Genomic DNA, 16,810 nt, shown 5'->3' on the forward strand with positions numbered 1-16,810 from the left:
TGGAGAAAAATGACTCTCTGATAGGGAAGCAAAGGGAATCCACAAGAGCAGTCATGCAACTCCCCAGCAGGATGTTTTGGGTGCCCAGGGCAGCCAGCAGAGAGAAATCACTGTGAGGCAGAAGGCAGGACTGGGGAAGACCCAGCTGGTGGCACCTACCCTGTGCTGGGCTCAACTGCTAGTCCCGGCTGGGCTGGGGAGGATGGGACTTCCTCTTCCACTGCACAGCATCCAGGACTGGGTCAGACCCACCCCCAGATTTCTCCCCAGTCTGCAGGAAGCTCTGCAAACACTCTCTCCCGCTCCCTTCCTGTGCCCATTACTCATCAGCTGCAGGGGGAGGGATCACTGTACAGGGAGTTGCTCCCCCATCCACCCAACCCCCATGCATCCAGACTCCCTCATACCCTGCCCTCCCCTCCGCACCTGGATCCCCACCACACCGAGCCCTACTCCCCCAGCATCTGGACTCCCCCATTGAACCCCTTACACCCAGACCTCCCTGCTGAGCTCTATTCCACACACCCCCAGACCCCTCACCCCCACTGAGCTCCAACTACCTTCACCTGGACCCCCCCCTGCAGTCCCATTACCCTTGCACCCAGAACCCCCCCTCAATCTCATGCACCCAGATCTCCCACTCAGCTGCGTGCACCCAGACTGCCCCACACAGAACCCTCTCAACCCACACCAGGATCCCCCCATGCTAAGCTGCTCCACACTTGGATCTTGCCGAGCTGAGCCTGCCTGCCCACACCTGGTGCACCTGGCACAGGGAGGCAGGGCCTTGGGGTGTTTCTGGGGCAGGCCCGGTCCTTGCGCTGTATCAGGGTAGGATGCAGCCTCAGCGCTGAGTCTGTGTCACAGGGAGGAGCTGCAGAGTGATCTCCCACCTCTATGCAACCAGTGGCCTGTAGTCCCCAATGCCACGCTGGAGCCTCCACATTTATTTGACAAATAAAATTTGCAGTATTTTAAAATATTGTGTGCAGAATTTTAAAATATTTGGTTTTTTTGGCGCAGAACGCCCTCAGGAGTACCCCTTCAATTCCCCATCCGAGAGCCAGGCCTGGGTTTTCTAGCTGCTGCCTAGCGTTCCTACAAGTGCTGCTCCCTTCAAATCATCATCTAGACCTCTGCAGCAGCTTGCCCTGTTGGCTAGCTGATCACCTCTCAGGTGCACTGACACTCAAACTGCCCTGCCCTCACAGAGACGATCCCAGTAGTTGCAGCAGCTCCCACCTGGCCATACCCAAGAGGGACAGGAAGGTATCTGGGCTAGTTTATATGCAGGAGAGGAAGGGTTGCTAGGTTTCCTCCATGCCAACCTTCAGCACCAAGGAAAAAGGCTACTCAGGAAGTGACCTTTGCCCTGTGAGAAGTCCAATATGGAGAGAGAGGAGCAGTGACTATGTAGCAGGCTGGGATTTGGAGACACCCTTGGGAGCAGAAGAAAGAGAAATGAACTCCTCACCCTAGATGCTATCCATGGCAAAATCCTAGTGGGAATTGGAACTGGGCCCACATAACTCAGCCCGAGTTCACTCCAATCAGAACACACTGAAAAAATGCCCTTACCTTTGGAATTCATCAGCTGCACAAAGTCAAATGTACCAAAGCTCGACCCCCCTCACACAGCCCTTTCCTCCAAAACCCTTCCCAAAAACACTCTCCCTACCACGTCCCCCTTCCCAGAATCAGCCCTCTCCCCTCCATTGCATCATTCACTTTCAAGGTTTTTTTCTTTTTTTTAAGGAAAGCTGAGATTCTGGAACAAGTCTGGGTGGATTCTGCAATTGTGTGCAACATAGGAGACCCGTATTGCCCTTCAAGAGCATCTTGAGGATTTTGGCCTGCGTCACATACACTGACTAATTCAGTCTTGCCATCCCTGGGAGATGGTATCACTTTCCAAGTAGGAGAACTGAGGTGACATGAGTTACACCAGGTCACATAGTGGCAGTGCGGGGTTCATTTCCCAGGGTTCTAGTCTCAGTGCTCTGCCCCAAGCACTAATGATGATCCTTCTGGGACAGGATGATACAGACACCTGGACCACAGGTCATATTTACCCTACATCTGAGATTGGCCCTAACAACTGTCTGATACCCATGCAGTTGGGATGGCTACCCCTACTCAGAACCTGGGTCAGCTAAAGGCCTGCTCCTTTCACCATTACCATTAAAGTGTCTTTAGGGAAGAGGTTGCGGCTCGGAACACGGGATGCTCCGCCAGTGCTAATCTGATCCTGTGGTGCCGGCCCACGACGGAACCAACTGCTGATGGCCCAGATGATAAAGATCCTATGGAAGAAAGAGGGGGAGTGAATTAACACTGACATTTTACCCAGTCCTTTCTGCCACAGCCAAATGCCCCCTTAATCACATAACAGAAGCCCCACACACCAAGCCTACAGCTGAAGTGATGACAGATCTGTTAGGAGGACTGTGCTCGCTGTACAGCCAGCCAGCTCCGTACGGAAGAAGCTTCGCTGGTTTCTCTCGGTCACATCACTTTCTCAGACTTACAGCCTGTGGTCATGAGGCCCAGCCAGGGTAAACTGGTTCTGTGCCAGTTCACGGTTACAGACTCCTGCTGAGCAACACTATGAAAAACTGACTAGTCTGTGTGGGAAACTAAAACCAAGTACACTCAGTGCATGCCATTGATACACACAGCTTGGTCAGGAGAGCTGGGAGAACACCCAGTGAGATGAAGGGGCCATTTCACACCTTTGCAAGCCTCATATAGGTGTGCAGAACACTGATCCCTACATTAGGCTCCAATAAGGGGTCTCAAGTGTCTCCCCCCACTTGCTGTCTCTAGCTGGTAGATGGACTCTTCATAGCCCCTCTACCACCACTTTCCCTCTGCCCTCTGGCCCTTCTAGTTGTACCATGGCATGGAGAGGCTGGACAGAGTTGGTAGCTGAGAAGCAGTAAGGTGTGCCCAGCAGGAGGCTCCCATATGGTCCAGCCCCACAGGTGCCCCTTAGTCATAACCTCTTCATCATCACCACCACTTCAAGATAACATCAAGGTAAACTCACTGGCAAACAACTTAAAAGCAGAACAACAGTTGCCTTGTGCCCTACAAGGCTCTGAACGCGGGGCTACATTTGTAGTTCCTGGTTTTCAGAAGTTTTAAGTTTAGCTTTCCTTCACATTCTGGAAGGGTACAAGGCAGCATTCACCAGGCAACCTGAACTCTGCGTTAACAAACCTCTTTGGTGATCCAAATAGTCCATGAAAAGGCCACATACGTGAGAGGTCCCCAATGAATTCTCACACCATTCGACAGAGCAAGGCAACAGAGTAAGTGAGAATTTACTGGGATACAAAGACCACAGAAGTTGGCAGTGATGTCAGCTTTTAGTTAAGTACCCCAAACCTAAATGCACATATGGAAGCCTGTGCAGATGCTCGAAAATAAACTATAGCAATACCAGGGACTAAGAGAAGCCTTAATCAAACAGAGAAATCTGTAGTACTGGATCCCTATACAGTAGATTCCAAGGCCAGAGTGGACCACTGTGATCAACTAGTCTAACCTCCTGTAAGGCACAAGCCAGAGAACTGCCCCAAGATAATTCCTTTTGAACTACAGCCTATCCAAAAAACGCTACTCAGCCCTCTGAGCTAAGAGAGGGCATGCCAAGTAGATATTACAACAGATTTCGTACACTTAACACTGAAACAGCTAACTCTAGGTGTTGCACATTTCCAAGTGGAAAGTCCTTGCTGACACCCCTTCTGCAAGCTAATTTGCCTTAGTAAGTTGAAAAGTTAACAGTTCCAATCCTTTCAAGGTTCAGTACCGCAGAGGTATGCCAGTTACAATATTAAGCGCCATAGCCAATAGTTACAGTGAAGACTACATGGGTAGGAATTTATTTTCTAGAGCAGTTAGCCACAAAAAACTTGTTAAAAATGTGTTAAGGATACAGAACCAAGAGAGGTAGGACATTTCAGGCACTGAATGTGCGTGCTGAAATTTGTGTCCTGCAAGACTTGCATCTACTCTGAGTGCCACATTCCAAGCTCAACTTCTTTATCTGACCAGCCCAAGTCAGCCCCCTCTGAGTCACTGGGCTGAATTCCCACATCGGCTCTGTTGAATGTAAGCTTCCACTCTTGCCTTTCTAGGCCTCTGCTCTACTCTTACCTCATCTGCTGTCCCCACCCTCACTTTGCAACAGTGCAAGCCCCAGGGTACAACTACAACGTGATTAAAAAACCACAACACCAAGTCTCAGAGCTCAAGTCAGCTGGCTCAGGATCACGGTCTCAGGCTGTGGGACTAAAAATAGTGTAGACAGACAGGAGCCTGGGCTCTGAGACCCTCTCCCTTCTGGAGTTTTATAGCCCTGCAGTCCAAGCCCCTGAGCTTAAGTCAGCTGATGTGCCAGTGGTCCTTTATTGCAGTGTAGACATACCCTCAGAGCCCCTACTGTTCGACATGCCAGCCTGGCCCATGCACGGAACAACCCTCCAACTCTCGTATCTCTGCAACTAGGAGATAGGTTTGCTTGAATCCCTGGATTTTTCAGGAAAGCAAAGGGGCCGAAGATTTAGTTCTCTCTCCTGGCTCAGTGAATCTTTTCCCTGGCCCACAGGCTGGAAACTGAGCTGTGATCACTCCTGAGGGGAGTCTGCCAAAGCGGATGAGAGTCAGAGCATCCCATGAAAGAGCAAGAACATGATCCTGGTGGTGTCAGGGAAAAAAATAAATGCATCTCCTTTTTGAGAAAGTGGCATGGGGAGGTGGCTTATTTTGACGAGGCTGGGTGCTTTGTAGTTGGAAGGCCAGGGCATGAAGGGCCTATGAGGCTAAAAAAGGGTGGGGTGGGGCAGATGGAGGGAGAGCTTCTTAGAAAGTGGTGGGTATGGGAAGCCACAGGCGAGTTTGGATTCTGCAGCCTCTCGTGGAGATCCTTAGTCTGCTGCCCACTACAGCCATGTCAGAGCCACCTTAAGGTGGCTGACAGGGGAGCACAACGCTGCCAGGTGCTGGATATACAGAGACTCGAGGGCAGGGTGGAGAGCAAGTGAAGTCCCCAAGCCTGTGGGCTGTAGCAGGACAAGACAAAGCACAAAGGGAATGTGTACAAGATGAAAAACAGCAGCTGTGGCCACTGCTCATCCTGCAGATCAGAACGGTCTTACTGGTCCCTCATGCTTCCCCATCAGTTTCTGGAATCCACCTGTTGTGTCATGTCTGTCTTTGACTGTAATCTCTTTGGGGGCAAGAACATTAATAGATTCCAAGGCCAGAAGGGACTGTTGTGATCATCCAGTCTGACCTTCCGTATACAACAGGCCAGAGAACTGCCCCAAAACCATTGCTAGAACAGAGCTTTTAGAAAAACATCCTGATTTAAAAATAGTCAGTGATGGAGATGCCCAACCCTTGGTAAACTGTTCCAATGGTTAATTACTCTCACTGGCCCAATCAGAATTTGTCTAGCTTCAACTTCCAGTTATTGGATCACGTTAGACCTTTCACTGCTAAACTGAAGAGCTCATTATTAAATATTTGTTCCCCATGTAGGTATTTATAGACTAATCAAATCACCCCTTATGCCTCTCTTTATTAAGCTAAATAGATTGAGCTCATCGAGTCTCGTTACAAGACATGGCTTAACCAGGAGATCTTCAATGATCTAAAACTCAAAAGAGTCCTACAAAAAGTGGAAACTCGGTCAAATTATAAAGGGTGAATACAAATAAACAACACAAGCATGTAGGGACAAAAGTAGAAAAGCCAAGGCACAAAACGGGATCAAACTAGCTAGGGACATAAAAGGAAACAGGAAAAACATTTTACAAATACATTAGAAGCAAGAGGAAGACCAAGGACAGTAGACCAGTTACTCAATGAGGGGCGGAAAGACCATAACAGAAAATGTGGAAATGGCAGAGATGCTTAATGACTTCTTTGTTTCAGTTTTCACCACGAAGGTTGGTGACAAATGGACTTCTAACATAGTGAATGCCAGTGAAAATGAGGTAGGATCACAGTCTAAAATAGGGAAAGAACAAGTCAAAAATTACTAAGACAAGTTAGAGGTCTTCAAATCACCAGGGCCTGATGAAATGCATCCTAGGATACTCAAGGAGCTGACTGAGGAGATATCTGAGCCATTAGCAACTATCTTTGAAAAGTCATGGAAGACGGGAGACATTCCAGAAGACTAGAAAAGGGCAAATATAGGGCCCATCTATAAAAAGGGAAATAAGGACAACCCAGGGAATTACAGCCAGTCAGCTTAACTTCTGTACCCAGAAAGATAATGGAAGAAATAATTAAGCAATCAATTTGCAAACACCTAGAAGATAAGATGATAAACAACAGTCAGCATGGATTGGTCAAGAACAAATTATGCCAAACCAACCTGATAGCTTTCTTTGACAGGGTAACAAGCCTTGTGGATAGGAGGGAAGCAGTAGATGTGGCATATCTTGACTTTAGTAAGGCCTTTGATACTGTCTTGCATGACCTTCTCATAAACTAGGGAAATACAACCTAGATGGAGCTACTATAAGGTGGGTGCATAACTGGTTGGAAAATCGTTCCCAGAACGTAGTTATCAGTGGTTCACAGTCATGCTGGAAGGGCATAACTAGTGGGGTCCTGAAGGGATCGGTTCTGGGTCCAGTTCTGTTCAATATCTTCATCGATGATTTAGATAATGGCATAGAGTACACTTACAAAGGACAATACCAAGCTGGGAGGGGTTGCAAGTGCTTTGGAGGATAGGATTAAAATTCAAAATGATCTGGACAAACTGGAGAAATGGTCTGAAGTAAGTAGGACGAAATTCAATAAGGACAAATGCAAAGTACTCCACTTAGGAAGGAACAATCAATGGCACACATACAAAATGGGAAATGACTGCCTAGGAAGGAGTACTGTGGAAAGGGATCTGGGGGTCATAGTGGATCACAAGCTAAATATGAGTCAACAGTGTAACGCTGTTGCAAAAAAAGCAAACATCATTCTGGGATGTATTAGCAGGAGTATTGTAAGCAAGACATGAGAAGTAATTCTTCCGCTCTACTCCACGCAGATTAGGTCTCAGCTGGAGTATTGTGTCCAGTTCTGGGTACCACATTTCAGGAAAGATGTGGACAAATTGGAGGAAGTCCAGAAAACAGCAATAAAAATTATTAACAGTCTAGAAAACATGACTTACGAGGGAAGACAGGGGGAAAAAAGGGTTTGTTTAGTCTAGAAAAGAGAAGACAGAGGGGACATAACAGTTTTCAAGTACATGGAAAAGTACATGGTTTTTACAAGGAGGGAGAAAAATTGTTCTCCTGAATCTCTGAGGCTAGGACAAGAAGCAATGGGCTTAAATTGCAGCAAGGGCGGTTTAGGTTGGACATTAGGAAAAACTTCCTAACTGTCAGGGTGGTTAAACACTGGAATAAATTGCCTAGGGAGGTTGTGGAATCTCTATCATTGGGGATTTTTAAGAGCAGGTTGGACAAACACCTGCCAGGGATGGTCTAGATAATAATTAGTCCTGCCTTGAGTGCAGGGGACTGGACTAGATGACCTCTAGAGGTCCCTTCCAATTCTGTGATTCTATGACTTGTAGGTTCTAAAGGTTTGTATTGTTTTGTTTTTGAGTGCAGTTATGTAACAACAAAAATCTACCTTTTAGAGATGTAATTTCATGATAAAAAGATTGCATTATGGTACTTGTATGAGGTGAATTGAAAAATACCATCTTTTGTTTATCATTTTTACAGTTGAAATATTTGAAATAATAAAAAGTGAGCACTGTACACTTTGTATTCTGTGTTGTAATTTAAATCAATATGTAGAAAAACATCCAAAAATAGTTAATAGAATACCAATTGAAATTGCATTGTTAATAAATTAAAACTGATTAATCACAATTAATTCTTCCAAGTTAATCACATCAGTTAACTGCAATTAATCGACAGCCCTATTTTTAATCTCTCCTCATAGGGAAGAGGTTCTATACCCCTAATAATTTTTGTTGCCCTTCACTGTATCTTTTCCAATTCTAATATCTCTTTTTAGTAATGGAGCGACCAGATCGGCAAACTATATTCAAGACATGGGCATACCATGGATTAATATAGAAGCATTATGATATTTTCTGTTTTATTGTCTATCCCTTTACTAATAGTTCCTAACACTGAGCTTTTTTGACTGCTGCAGCACATTGAGCAGATGTTTTCAGAGAACTACCCACAATATCTCCAAGATCTCTTTCTAGAATGGTAACAGCTAATTTAGATCCCAACATTTTGTATGTATAGTTGGCATTATGTTTTCCAATGTGCATTACTTTGCACTTAAAGAATTTTACCTGCCACTTTGATGCCCAGTCATCCAGTTTAGTGAGATCCCTTTATAACTCTTCACAGTCGGCTTTGGACTGACTTATTTTGAGTAATTTTGTATCATCCGCAAATTTTACCACCTCACTTTTTCCAGATCATTTATTAATCTGTTGAACAGCACTGGTTGCTATGCAGACCCCGCAGGACATTGCTATTTACCTCTCTCCATTCTGAAAATTGACCATTTATTCCTACCCTTTGTTTCCTATTTTTTAAACCAGTTAATGATCCATGAGAGGACCTTCCCTTTTATCCCATGACTGCTTACTTTGCCTAAGAGTCTTTGGTGAGGGACTTTGTCAAAGGCTTTCTGGAAGTCTAAGTACACTGTATCCCCCTTATTGACATGTTTGTTGATCCCCTTCAAAGATAGTTTAATAAACTAGTGAGGCATGATTTCCATTTATAAAAGCCATGTTGACTCTTCCCACAACAAAGCATGTTCACCTGTGTGTCTGATAATTCTGTTCTTCACTATAGTTTCAACCAATCTGCCTGGTACAGAAGTTAGGTTTTACTGGCTGTAATTGCCAGGATCGCCTCTCCAGCTTGGAGTTTAATTTAAGACTGTTAGCCTGGGAACCTGCCTAAAACAGAAGCCTGTTCCAGTCTTAAATGAATGACGTTAATTTAGAAGCATGGCAGGGGCCTACACCAGCCTGGAAAGATTGTCTAGTCTGTAAAAGACTTGTTCTAACTCTGGGGACTGGGAGCTAAACAGCATCAAGCTGCATAGGAATCTTTAACCTAAGCTATTTCCGTTCCCATGGGACTTATATTTTATTTTTCCCCTGTATTTCCAGTGCTCCTGACTCTACATCTTTCCTCTTCAAAATATTAGAGCCCACAACTCTCAATTCACACACATTAAACTGCTCTCATCATCACCACCACCAGTGGTAAAAATCTCATCTGAAGCTGATCATGTATGTCAATATATACACACACACATACTCACTCTTTCACAATGGCCATGCAAAAGTTAAGAATTTTTTTTTAAACTCTACTGCATCTGCAAAACCTCCAGCAGCAATTTCTTTCAGGTTAGCAATTAACCTGATTAACCCACATTCTTTCCACACACTGGCTGCTGTGAAGCCTTCCTGTTCCCAAGAAAACTGAACAGATTTAGCTAGAACTGTCACATAAACAGGACACTTGGCTCTCTCCAGTCACGTTTTGACCAGTTTTCAGAGTAACAGCCGTGTTAGTCTGTATTTGCAAAAAGAAAAGGAGTACTTGTGGCACCTTAGAGACTAACCAATTTAGTTGGGCCATTTCCAGCACAAATCCAGATTTTCTCACCCTCCCCCCCCCGCCCCCCAAAACTCACTGTCCTGCTACTACCAGCAGGAGAGTGAGTTGGGGGGGGGGCAGAGGGTGAGAACCTGGATTTGTGCTGGAAATGGCCACACTTGATGATCACTTTAGATAAGCTATTACCAGCAGGACAGTGGGGTGGGAGGAGGTATTGTTTCATGATCTCTGTGTGTATATAATGTCTGCTGCAGTTTCCACGGTATGCATCCGATGAAGCGAGCTGTAGCTCACGAAAGCTTATGCTCAAATAAATTGGTTAGTCTCTAAGGTGCCACAAGTACTCCTTTTCTTTTTGTTTTGACCAGTGTTGTTCACTCAGATTCTGGATGTCCTGGAACAACACTCTACCCAACCCATACTTTATCTCCTCCTTCAGTGCTGCTGAAGGCTAGTTGAGAACATTAACATCTACTTAGAGAAGGGCAGGATGCTCACTGCTCTAGTGGAAACATCTCTTCGGACTCTGCTTAAAAGCTCTCACTTGATGCTGACAGTCTCTCCAGTGACTGACTAATATCTAAATTTCCATTTTTGGTTATGACAATGGAAAAGACATTCTGAAGTAGCTCGATGCCTCACACTCACAACTAGGGCTGTGACCTGGGTATGTCACAGATTACCAGGTGCCTGTGCCAATACTAGATCATGAGGCATTAGTCTCTCAACTAGAGTGCATGGTAGAGTGAAAAAGCTGAACTCAGGTGGCTTTGTTCTTCTCCCTTCCACCTGGAGAAGTCCCAGAGACTAGTGTTAGGCAATGTTCAATAGGTGCCCAAGAGATCTCAGATGTGGGGGACGGCAGCATTCTATGTGATATGAAAGTGGTGGCAGAACTGATGGATGAAGAGTTGAACTGCGGGTGAAGGGCGATCAGTAAACAGATGACCCCAAATTTATATCTTTGTCTCAGCCCAGAAAATGTGTTGCTCTTGCAGCAGTGGCTGGGCTGTGGGTTTCTGAGGAGACCAGAGGAGTGGGAGTTTTTAGTTGTCCATGTTTCCTTCCTGAATGGCAGTTTTTAAAAGAGGATGGGATCTATTGCTGTTTTGTTATTAAATGTATTTGTAATAACTGTCAGAGCACCTACAGCCAGGGGCAAGGGATTCAGAGGCCAAATTTAAATTAACATCATGTTTTTAATACGTGATGAGAAGAGGGCAGCTGGGGAATCAGCCAGGGCTCACCTGAACAACACTCCTTTGATGACCTGCCAGGCATTGGGAGCTTGTTGCTGGGGCTGGTTCTGCTGCTGGGTCTCTGCAGTCGGGGCCCCCGCTGCGGTTCCATTACTCGTTACCTGCTTTGGAGGGAGGAGCGGAGACGGGCTGGTAAGCAGCAGGTTATCTGGTATTGCTGGTGGAAAACGCTCACATGATGGGCAGTGCCAGGTGGTTTCCCCAGCTGTCTACGCAGGACAAGCCCCCATCCAGGGCGGCCGCGGGGAGCCCAGAGCCCCAGTCTGGACCCAGCAGGGGGAAACACCACGAAAGCTCCCATGGATGAAGGGCCCGGGCCATAGCAGAAGGAATTGGGCAGCCCAGGGAGGGGCCCCCGGGCGGGAGAGGAGGCTGGGAGCGGAGTCGGGGCAGCCTGGCGAGGAAGGGGACTGAGGGGCTCAGAAGCGGGGCGCGGAGGGAGGAGGCTGGAGAGGGGAGGGGGCGTCCGAGGAGCGGAGCCGAGGCCCGCGTGGCAAGGGCGGGAGAAGCGGGAAGCAGAGCTGGCACCAGCCTAGGGACGCGTGGGGGGGGGCGGCTGAGCGGAGCCGAGCGGCTCGGGAAGCCGAGCCCGGCCAGGGGAGGCAGGAAGCGGGGAGCGGAGCCGGCCCGGCGAGCGGAGCCGAACCCGTGGGGAGCCGTTGAGGGGCCGGGGAACCGACCCCGGCCCAGGAAGAGGAGGCTCCAGGGGCCCGGCGACGCTCCACGGCGCCGCTACCTGCTCCGGGCCGGAACCAGGAAGCACCGCCACTGTCTCCGGCGAAGCCATCTTGCTGCGCCGATACCTCCGCTGTTCTCGCGAGAAGCTGCTCCCGGGCCCGCCCCTTTTGCGGATCATATGATGATCTGGTCATGTGACTATCGCTCACAGGGGGAGTCCCGGCCACTTCCGGCCGCGGGTCTGAGCTGGGGGTGTGACTCAATGTCGGGGGAGGGCTGCCGAGCCCGAGCTGAACCGAGAGGGGGCGTATAGTGGAGCCTCGGGGGGGGGCTGGAGGTGAGGTCGTGGTGAGCGGGGGGGGGGGGTGTAGTGGGGCTTGAGGGAGCGGGGGGGGGGGGTGTAGTGGGGCTGGAGGGAGCTGGGCCCGGGGGGGGTGTAGTGGGGCTGGAGGGAGCTGGGCCCGGGGGGGGTGTAGTGGGGCTGGAGGGAGCTGGGCCGGGGGGGGGGTGTAGTGGGGCTGGAGGGGGCTGAGCCGGGGGGGGTGTAGTGGGGCTGGAGGGGCTGAGCCGGGGGGGGGGGTGTAATGGGGCTGGAGGGAGCTGAGCCGCGGGGGGTGTAGTGGGCTGGAGGGAGCTGAGCCGGGGGGGGGGTGTAGTGGGGCTGGAGGGAGCTGAGCCGGGGGGGGGTGTAGTGGGGCTGGAGGGAGCTGAGCCGGGGGGGGGGTGTAGTGGGGCTGGAGGGAGCTGAGCCGGGGGGGGGGGTGTAGTGGGGCTGGAGGGAGCTGAGCCGGGGGGGGGGGTGTAGTGGGGCTGGAGGGAGCTGAGCCGGGGGGGGGTGTAGTGGGGCTGGAGGGAGCTGAGCCGGGGGGGGGTGTAGTGGGGCTGGAGGGAGCTGAGCCGGGGGGGGGTGTAGTGGGGCTGGAGGGAGCTGAGCCGGGGGGGGGGGGTGTAGTGGGGCTGGAGGGGGCTGAGCCAGGGGTGGGTGTAGTGGGGCTGGAGGGAGCTGAGCCGGGGGGGGGGGTGTAGTGGGGCTGGAGGGGGCTGAGCCAGGGGTGGGTGTAGTGGGGCTGGAGAGAGCTGAGCCGGGGGGGGGGGTGTAGTGGGGCTGGAGGGGGCTGAGCCGGGGGGTGGGTGTAGTGGGGCTGGAGAGAGCTGAGCCGGGGGGGGGTGTAGTGGGGCTGGAGGGAGCTGAGCCGGGGGGGGGGTGTAGTGGGGCTGGAGGGAGCTGAGCCAGGGGTGGGTGTAGTGGGGCTGGAGGGAGCTGAGCCGGGGGGGGGTGTAGTGGGGCTGGAGAGAGCTGAGCCGGGGGGGGGTGTAGTGGGGCTGGAGAGAGCTGAGCCGGGGGGGGTGTAGTGGGGCTGGAGGGAGCTGAGCCGGGGGGGGGGTGTAGTGGGGCTGGAGGGGCTGAGCCGGGGGGGGAGGTGTAGTGGGGCTGGAGGGAGCTGGGCCCGGGGGGGGGTGTAGTGGGGCTGGAGGGAGCTGGGCCCGGGGGGGGGTGTAGTGGGGCTGGAGGGAGCTGGGCCCGGGGGGGGGTGTAGTGGGGCTGGAGGGAGCTGGGCCCGGGGGGGGGTGTAGTGGGGCTGGAGGGAGCTGGGCCCGGGGGGGGGTGTAGTGGGGCTGGAGGGAGCTGGGCCCGGGGGGGGGTGTAGTGGGGCTGGAGGGAGCTGGGCCCGGGGGGGGGTGTAGTGGGGCTGGAGGGAGCTGGGCCCGGGGGGGGGTGTAGTGGGGCTGGAGGGAGCTGGGCCCGGGGGGGGGTGTAGTGGGGCTGGAGGGAGCTGAGCCGGGGGGGGGTGTAGTGGGGCTGGAGGGAGCTGAGCCGGGGGGGGTGTAGTGGGGCTGGAGAGAGCTGGGCCGGGGGGGGGGTGTGTAGGGGGGCTGGAGGGAGCTGGGCCGGGGGGGGGGGTGTGTGTAGGGGGGCTGGAGGGAGCTGGGCCGGGGGGGGGGTGTGTAGGGGGGCTGGAGGGAGCTGGGCCGGGGGGGGTGTGTGTAGGGGGGCTGGAGGGAGCTGGGCCGGGGGGGGTGTGTGTGTAGGGGGGCTGGAGGGAGCTGGGCCGGGGGGGGTGTGTGTGTAGGGGGGCTGGAGGGAGCTGGGCCGGGGGGGGGGGTGTGTGTAGGGGGGCTGGAGGGAGCTGGGCCGGGGGGGGGGTGTGTAGGGGGGCTGGAGGGAGCTGGGCCGGGGGGGGGTGTGTGTAGTGGGGCTGGAGGGAGCTGGGCCGGGGGGGGGTGTGTGTAGTGGGGCTGGAGGGAGCTGGGCCGGGGGGGGGTGTGTGTAGCGGGGCTGGAGGGAGCTGGGCCGGGGGGGGGTGTGTGTAGCGGGGCTGGAGGGAGCTGGGCCGGGGGGGGGTGTAGTGGGGCTGGAGGGAGCTGGGCCCGGGGGGGGTGTAGTGGGGCTGGAGGGAGCTGGGCCGGGGGGGGGGTGTAGTGGGGCTGGAGGGGGCTGAGCCGGGGGGGGTGTAGTGGGGCTGGAGGGGCTGAGCCGGGGGGGGGGGGTGTAATGGGGCTGGAGGGAGCTGAGCCGCGGGGGGTGTAGTGGGCTGGAGGGAGCTGAGCCGGGGGGGGGGTGTAGTGGGGCTGGAGGGAGCTGAGCCGGGGGGGGGTGTAGTGGGGCTGGAGGGAGCTGAGCCGGGGGGGGGGTGTAGTGGGGCTGGAGGGAGCTGAGCCGGGGGGGGGGGTGTAGTGGGGCTGGAGGGAGCTGAGCCGGGGGGGGGGGTGTAGTGGGGCTGGAGGGAGCTGAGCCGGGGGGGGGTGTAGTGGGGCTGGAGGGAGCTGAGCCGGGGGGGGGTGTAGTGGGGCTGGAGGGAGCTGAGCCGGGGGGGGGTGTAGTGGGGCTGGAGGGGGCTGAGCCAGGGGTGGGTGTAGTGGGGCTGGAGGGAGCTGAGCCGGGGGGGGGGGGTGTAGTGGGGCTGGAGGGGGCTGAGCCAGGGGTGGGTGTAGTGGGGCTGGAGGGGGCTGAGCCGGGGGGGGGGTGTAGTGGGGCTGGAGGGGGCTGAGCCGGGGGGTGGGTGTAGTGGGGCTGGAGAGAGCTGAGCCGGGGGGGGGTGTAGTGGGGCTGGAGGGAGCTGAGCCGGGGGGGGGGTGTAGTGGGGCTGGAGGGAGCTGAGCCAGGGGTGGGTGTAGTGGGGCTGGAGGGAGCTGAGCCGGGGGGGGGTGTAGTGGGGCTGGAGAGAGCTGAGCCGGGGGGGGGTGTAGTGGGGCTGGAGAGAGCTGAGCCGGGGGGGGGGTGTAGTGGGGCTGGAGGGGCTGAGCCGGGGGGGGAGGTGTAGTGGGGCTGGAGGGAGCTGGGCCCGGGGGGGGGTGTAGTGGGGCTGGAGGGAGCTGGGCCCGGGGGGGGGTGTAGTGGGGCTGGAGGGAGCTGGGCCCGGGGGGGGGTGTAGTGGGGCTGGAGGGAGCTGGGCCCGGGGGGGGGTGTAGTGGGGCTGGAGGGAGCTGGGCCCGGGGGGGGGTGTAGTGGGGCTGGAGGGAGCTGGGCCCGGGGGGGGGTGTAGTGGGGCTGGAGGGAGCTGGGCCCGGGGGGGGGTGTAGTGGGGCTGGAGGGAGCTGGGCCCGGGGGGGGGTGTAGTGGGGCTGGAGGGAGCTGAGCCAGGGGGGGGGTGTAGTGGGGCTGGAGGGAGCTGAGCCGCGGGGGGGTGTAGTGGGGCTGGAGAGAGCTGAGCCGGGGGGGGTGTAGTGGGGCTGGAGAGAGCTGGGCCGGGGTGGGGGGTGTGTAGGGGGGCTGGAGGGAGCTGGGCCGGGGGGGGGGGTGTGTAGGGGGGCTGGAGGGAGCTGGGCCGGGGGGGGGGTGTGTAGGGGGGCTGGAGGGAGCTGGGCCGGGGGGGGGGTGTGTAGGGGGGCTGGAGGGAGCTGGGCCGGGGGGGGGGGTGTGTAGGGGGGCTGGAGGGAGCTGGGCCGGGGGGGGGGGTGTGTAGGGGGGCTGGAGGGAGCTGGGCCGGGGGGGGTGTGTGTGTAGGGGGGCTGGAGGGAGCTGGGCCGGGGGGGGTGTGTGTGTAGGGGGGCTGGAGGGAGCTGGGCCGGGGGGGGGGTGTGTAGGGGGGCTGGAGGGAGCTGGGCCGGGGGGGGGGGTGTAGGGGGGCTGGAGGGAGCTGGGCCGGGGGGGGGTGTGTGTAGGGGGGCTGGAGGGAGCTGGGCCGGGGGGGGGGTGTAGGGGGGCTGGAGGGAGCTGGGCCGGGGGGGGGGTGTAGGGGGGCTGGAGGGAGCTGGGCCGGGGGGGGGGGTGTAGGGGGGCTGGAGGGAGCTGAGCCGGAGGGGGGGGTGTAGTGGGGCTGGAGGGAGCTGAGCCGGGGGGGGTGTAGGGGGGCTGGAGGGAGCTGAGCCGGAGGGGGGGGTGTAGTGGGGCTGGAGGGAGCTGAGCCGGGGGGGGTGTAGTGGGGCTGGAGGGAGCATACTTAGTGGGGGAGTTGAGCCAGAGGGGGCACAGTGGGGCAGGAGGCGTTGGGGAGCTGAACTACTTGAGGGTGTGGTGAGGTGGGGGAGGCAATAGCTTTAATCTCTTATTTTATGTGCCATTAAATGAGTCTCTGCTGCTACAGCTAAAACCCTCGGTTTTGGGCCCCTAATGCTGGATGCTCAATCCAGAGTGTGCTGCTCAGTCTCTGCACCTTAAGTCCCCATCTCCACACTGTGGATATAGCACTTCCCTGTCTCAAAATGGGGTGGTGAGGCTCCATACAAAGGTGCTCATACTACAGTGCTGTGGGTCAGATAAGGGCCTTAGGTAAACGGGTTACATTGATTTAAATCAAAGCCATTTAAATCATTCACTGTAACCATGATTTCCATCAGCAAGCAGGAAATCTTGATTTGAATAATCAATTTTCATCTTATTTTGCATTTGTACTCTTCAGTTCTTTTCCTAAGGATAGGTTGAATCTCATACGCTGATAACCATTAAAACATGTTGATTTGCAACTAAGTATAGTTTTTACACTAAAATGGGTGTTACTTGTTGCTAACCAGGGAGATATACTATATTACTCATAGACTTTAAGATACACGTTTATGCAATTAGATAGCTTAACATATATTTATTCCGATTCTTAATTTTTACATTTTTCTGTTTTGTGAGAAAATGGTGAATGACACATTTTACTAGATTAGTTTTTTATTTGTGATAGGTTTCCAGCTGCATGTGGATGGAAATTAGAATTAAATTAAAAAATCATAAAACAGCATTTTAAAAAGTTTAAGACTATAAGAATGGCAATACTGGGTCAGACTAAAGGTCCATCTAGTTCAGTA

At 54.0% G+C, this 16,810-nt stretch overlaps 1 protein-coding gene across 2 annotated transcripts in view; it reads right to left on the minus strand.

The window, feature by feature from the left end:
• Positions 1-11,753, minus strand: part of CLPTM1 (CLPTM1 regulator of GABA type A receptor forward trafficking) — a gene marked incomplete at its 5' end in the record, with an annotated part of 46,459 nt that extends 34,706 nt beyond the window's left edge. Inside the window, 3 exons of one of the 2 annotated variants that reach the window (XM_084613001.1) lie at positions 2,180-2,303; positions 10,886-11,001; positions 11,634-11,753. In XM_084613001.1, the coding sequence (XP_084469127.1) occupies positions 2,180-2,303; positions 10,886-11,001; positions 11,634-11,753 (360 nt within the window). The remainder of the gene's footprint in view (positions 1-2,179; positions 2,304-10,885; positions 11,002-11,633) is intronic. The other variant, XM_084613002.1, reaches the window with a different exon arrangement.
• Between the last annotated feature and the right edge of the window lie 5,057 nt (positions 11,754-16,810).

The sequence above is a fragment of the Lepidochelys olivacea genome (assembly GCF_965140295.1).
Source record: "Lepidochelys olivacea isolate rLepOli2 genome assembly, chromosome: 23".
Taxonomy (NCBI): domain Eukaryota; kingdom Metazoa; phylum Chordata; order Testudines; family Cheloniidae; genus Lepidochelys; species Lepidochelys olivacea.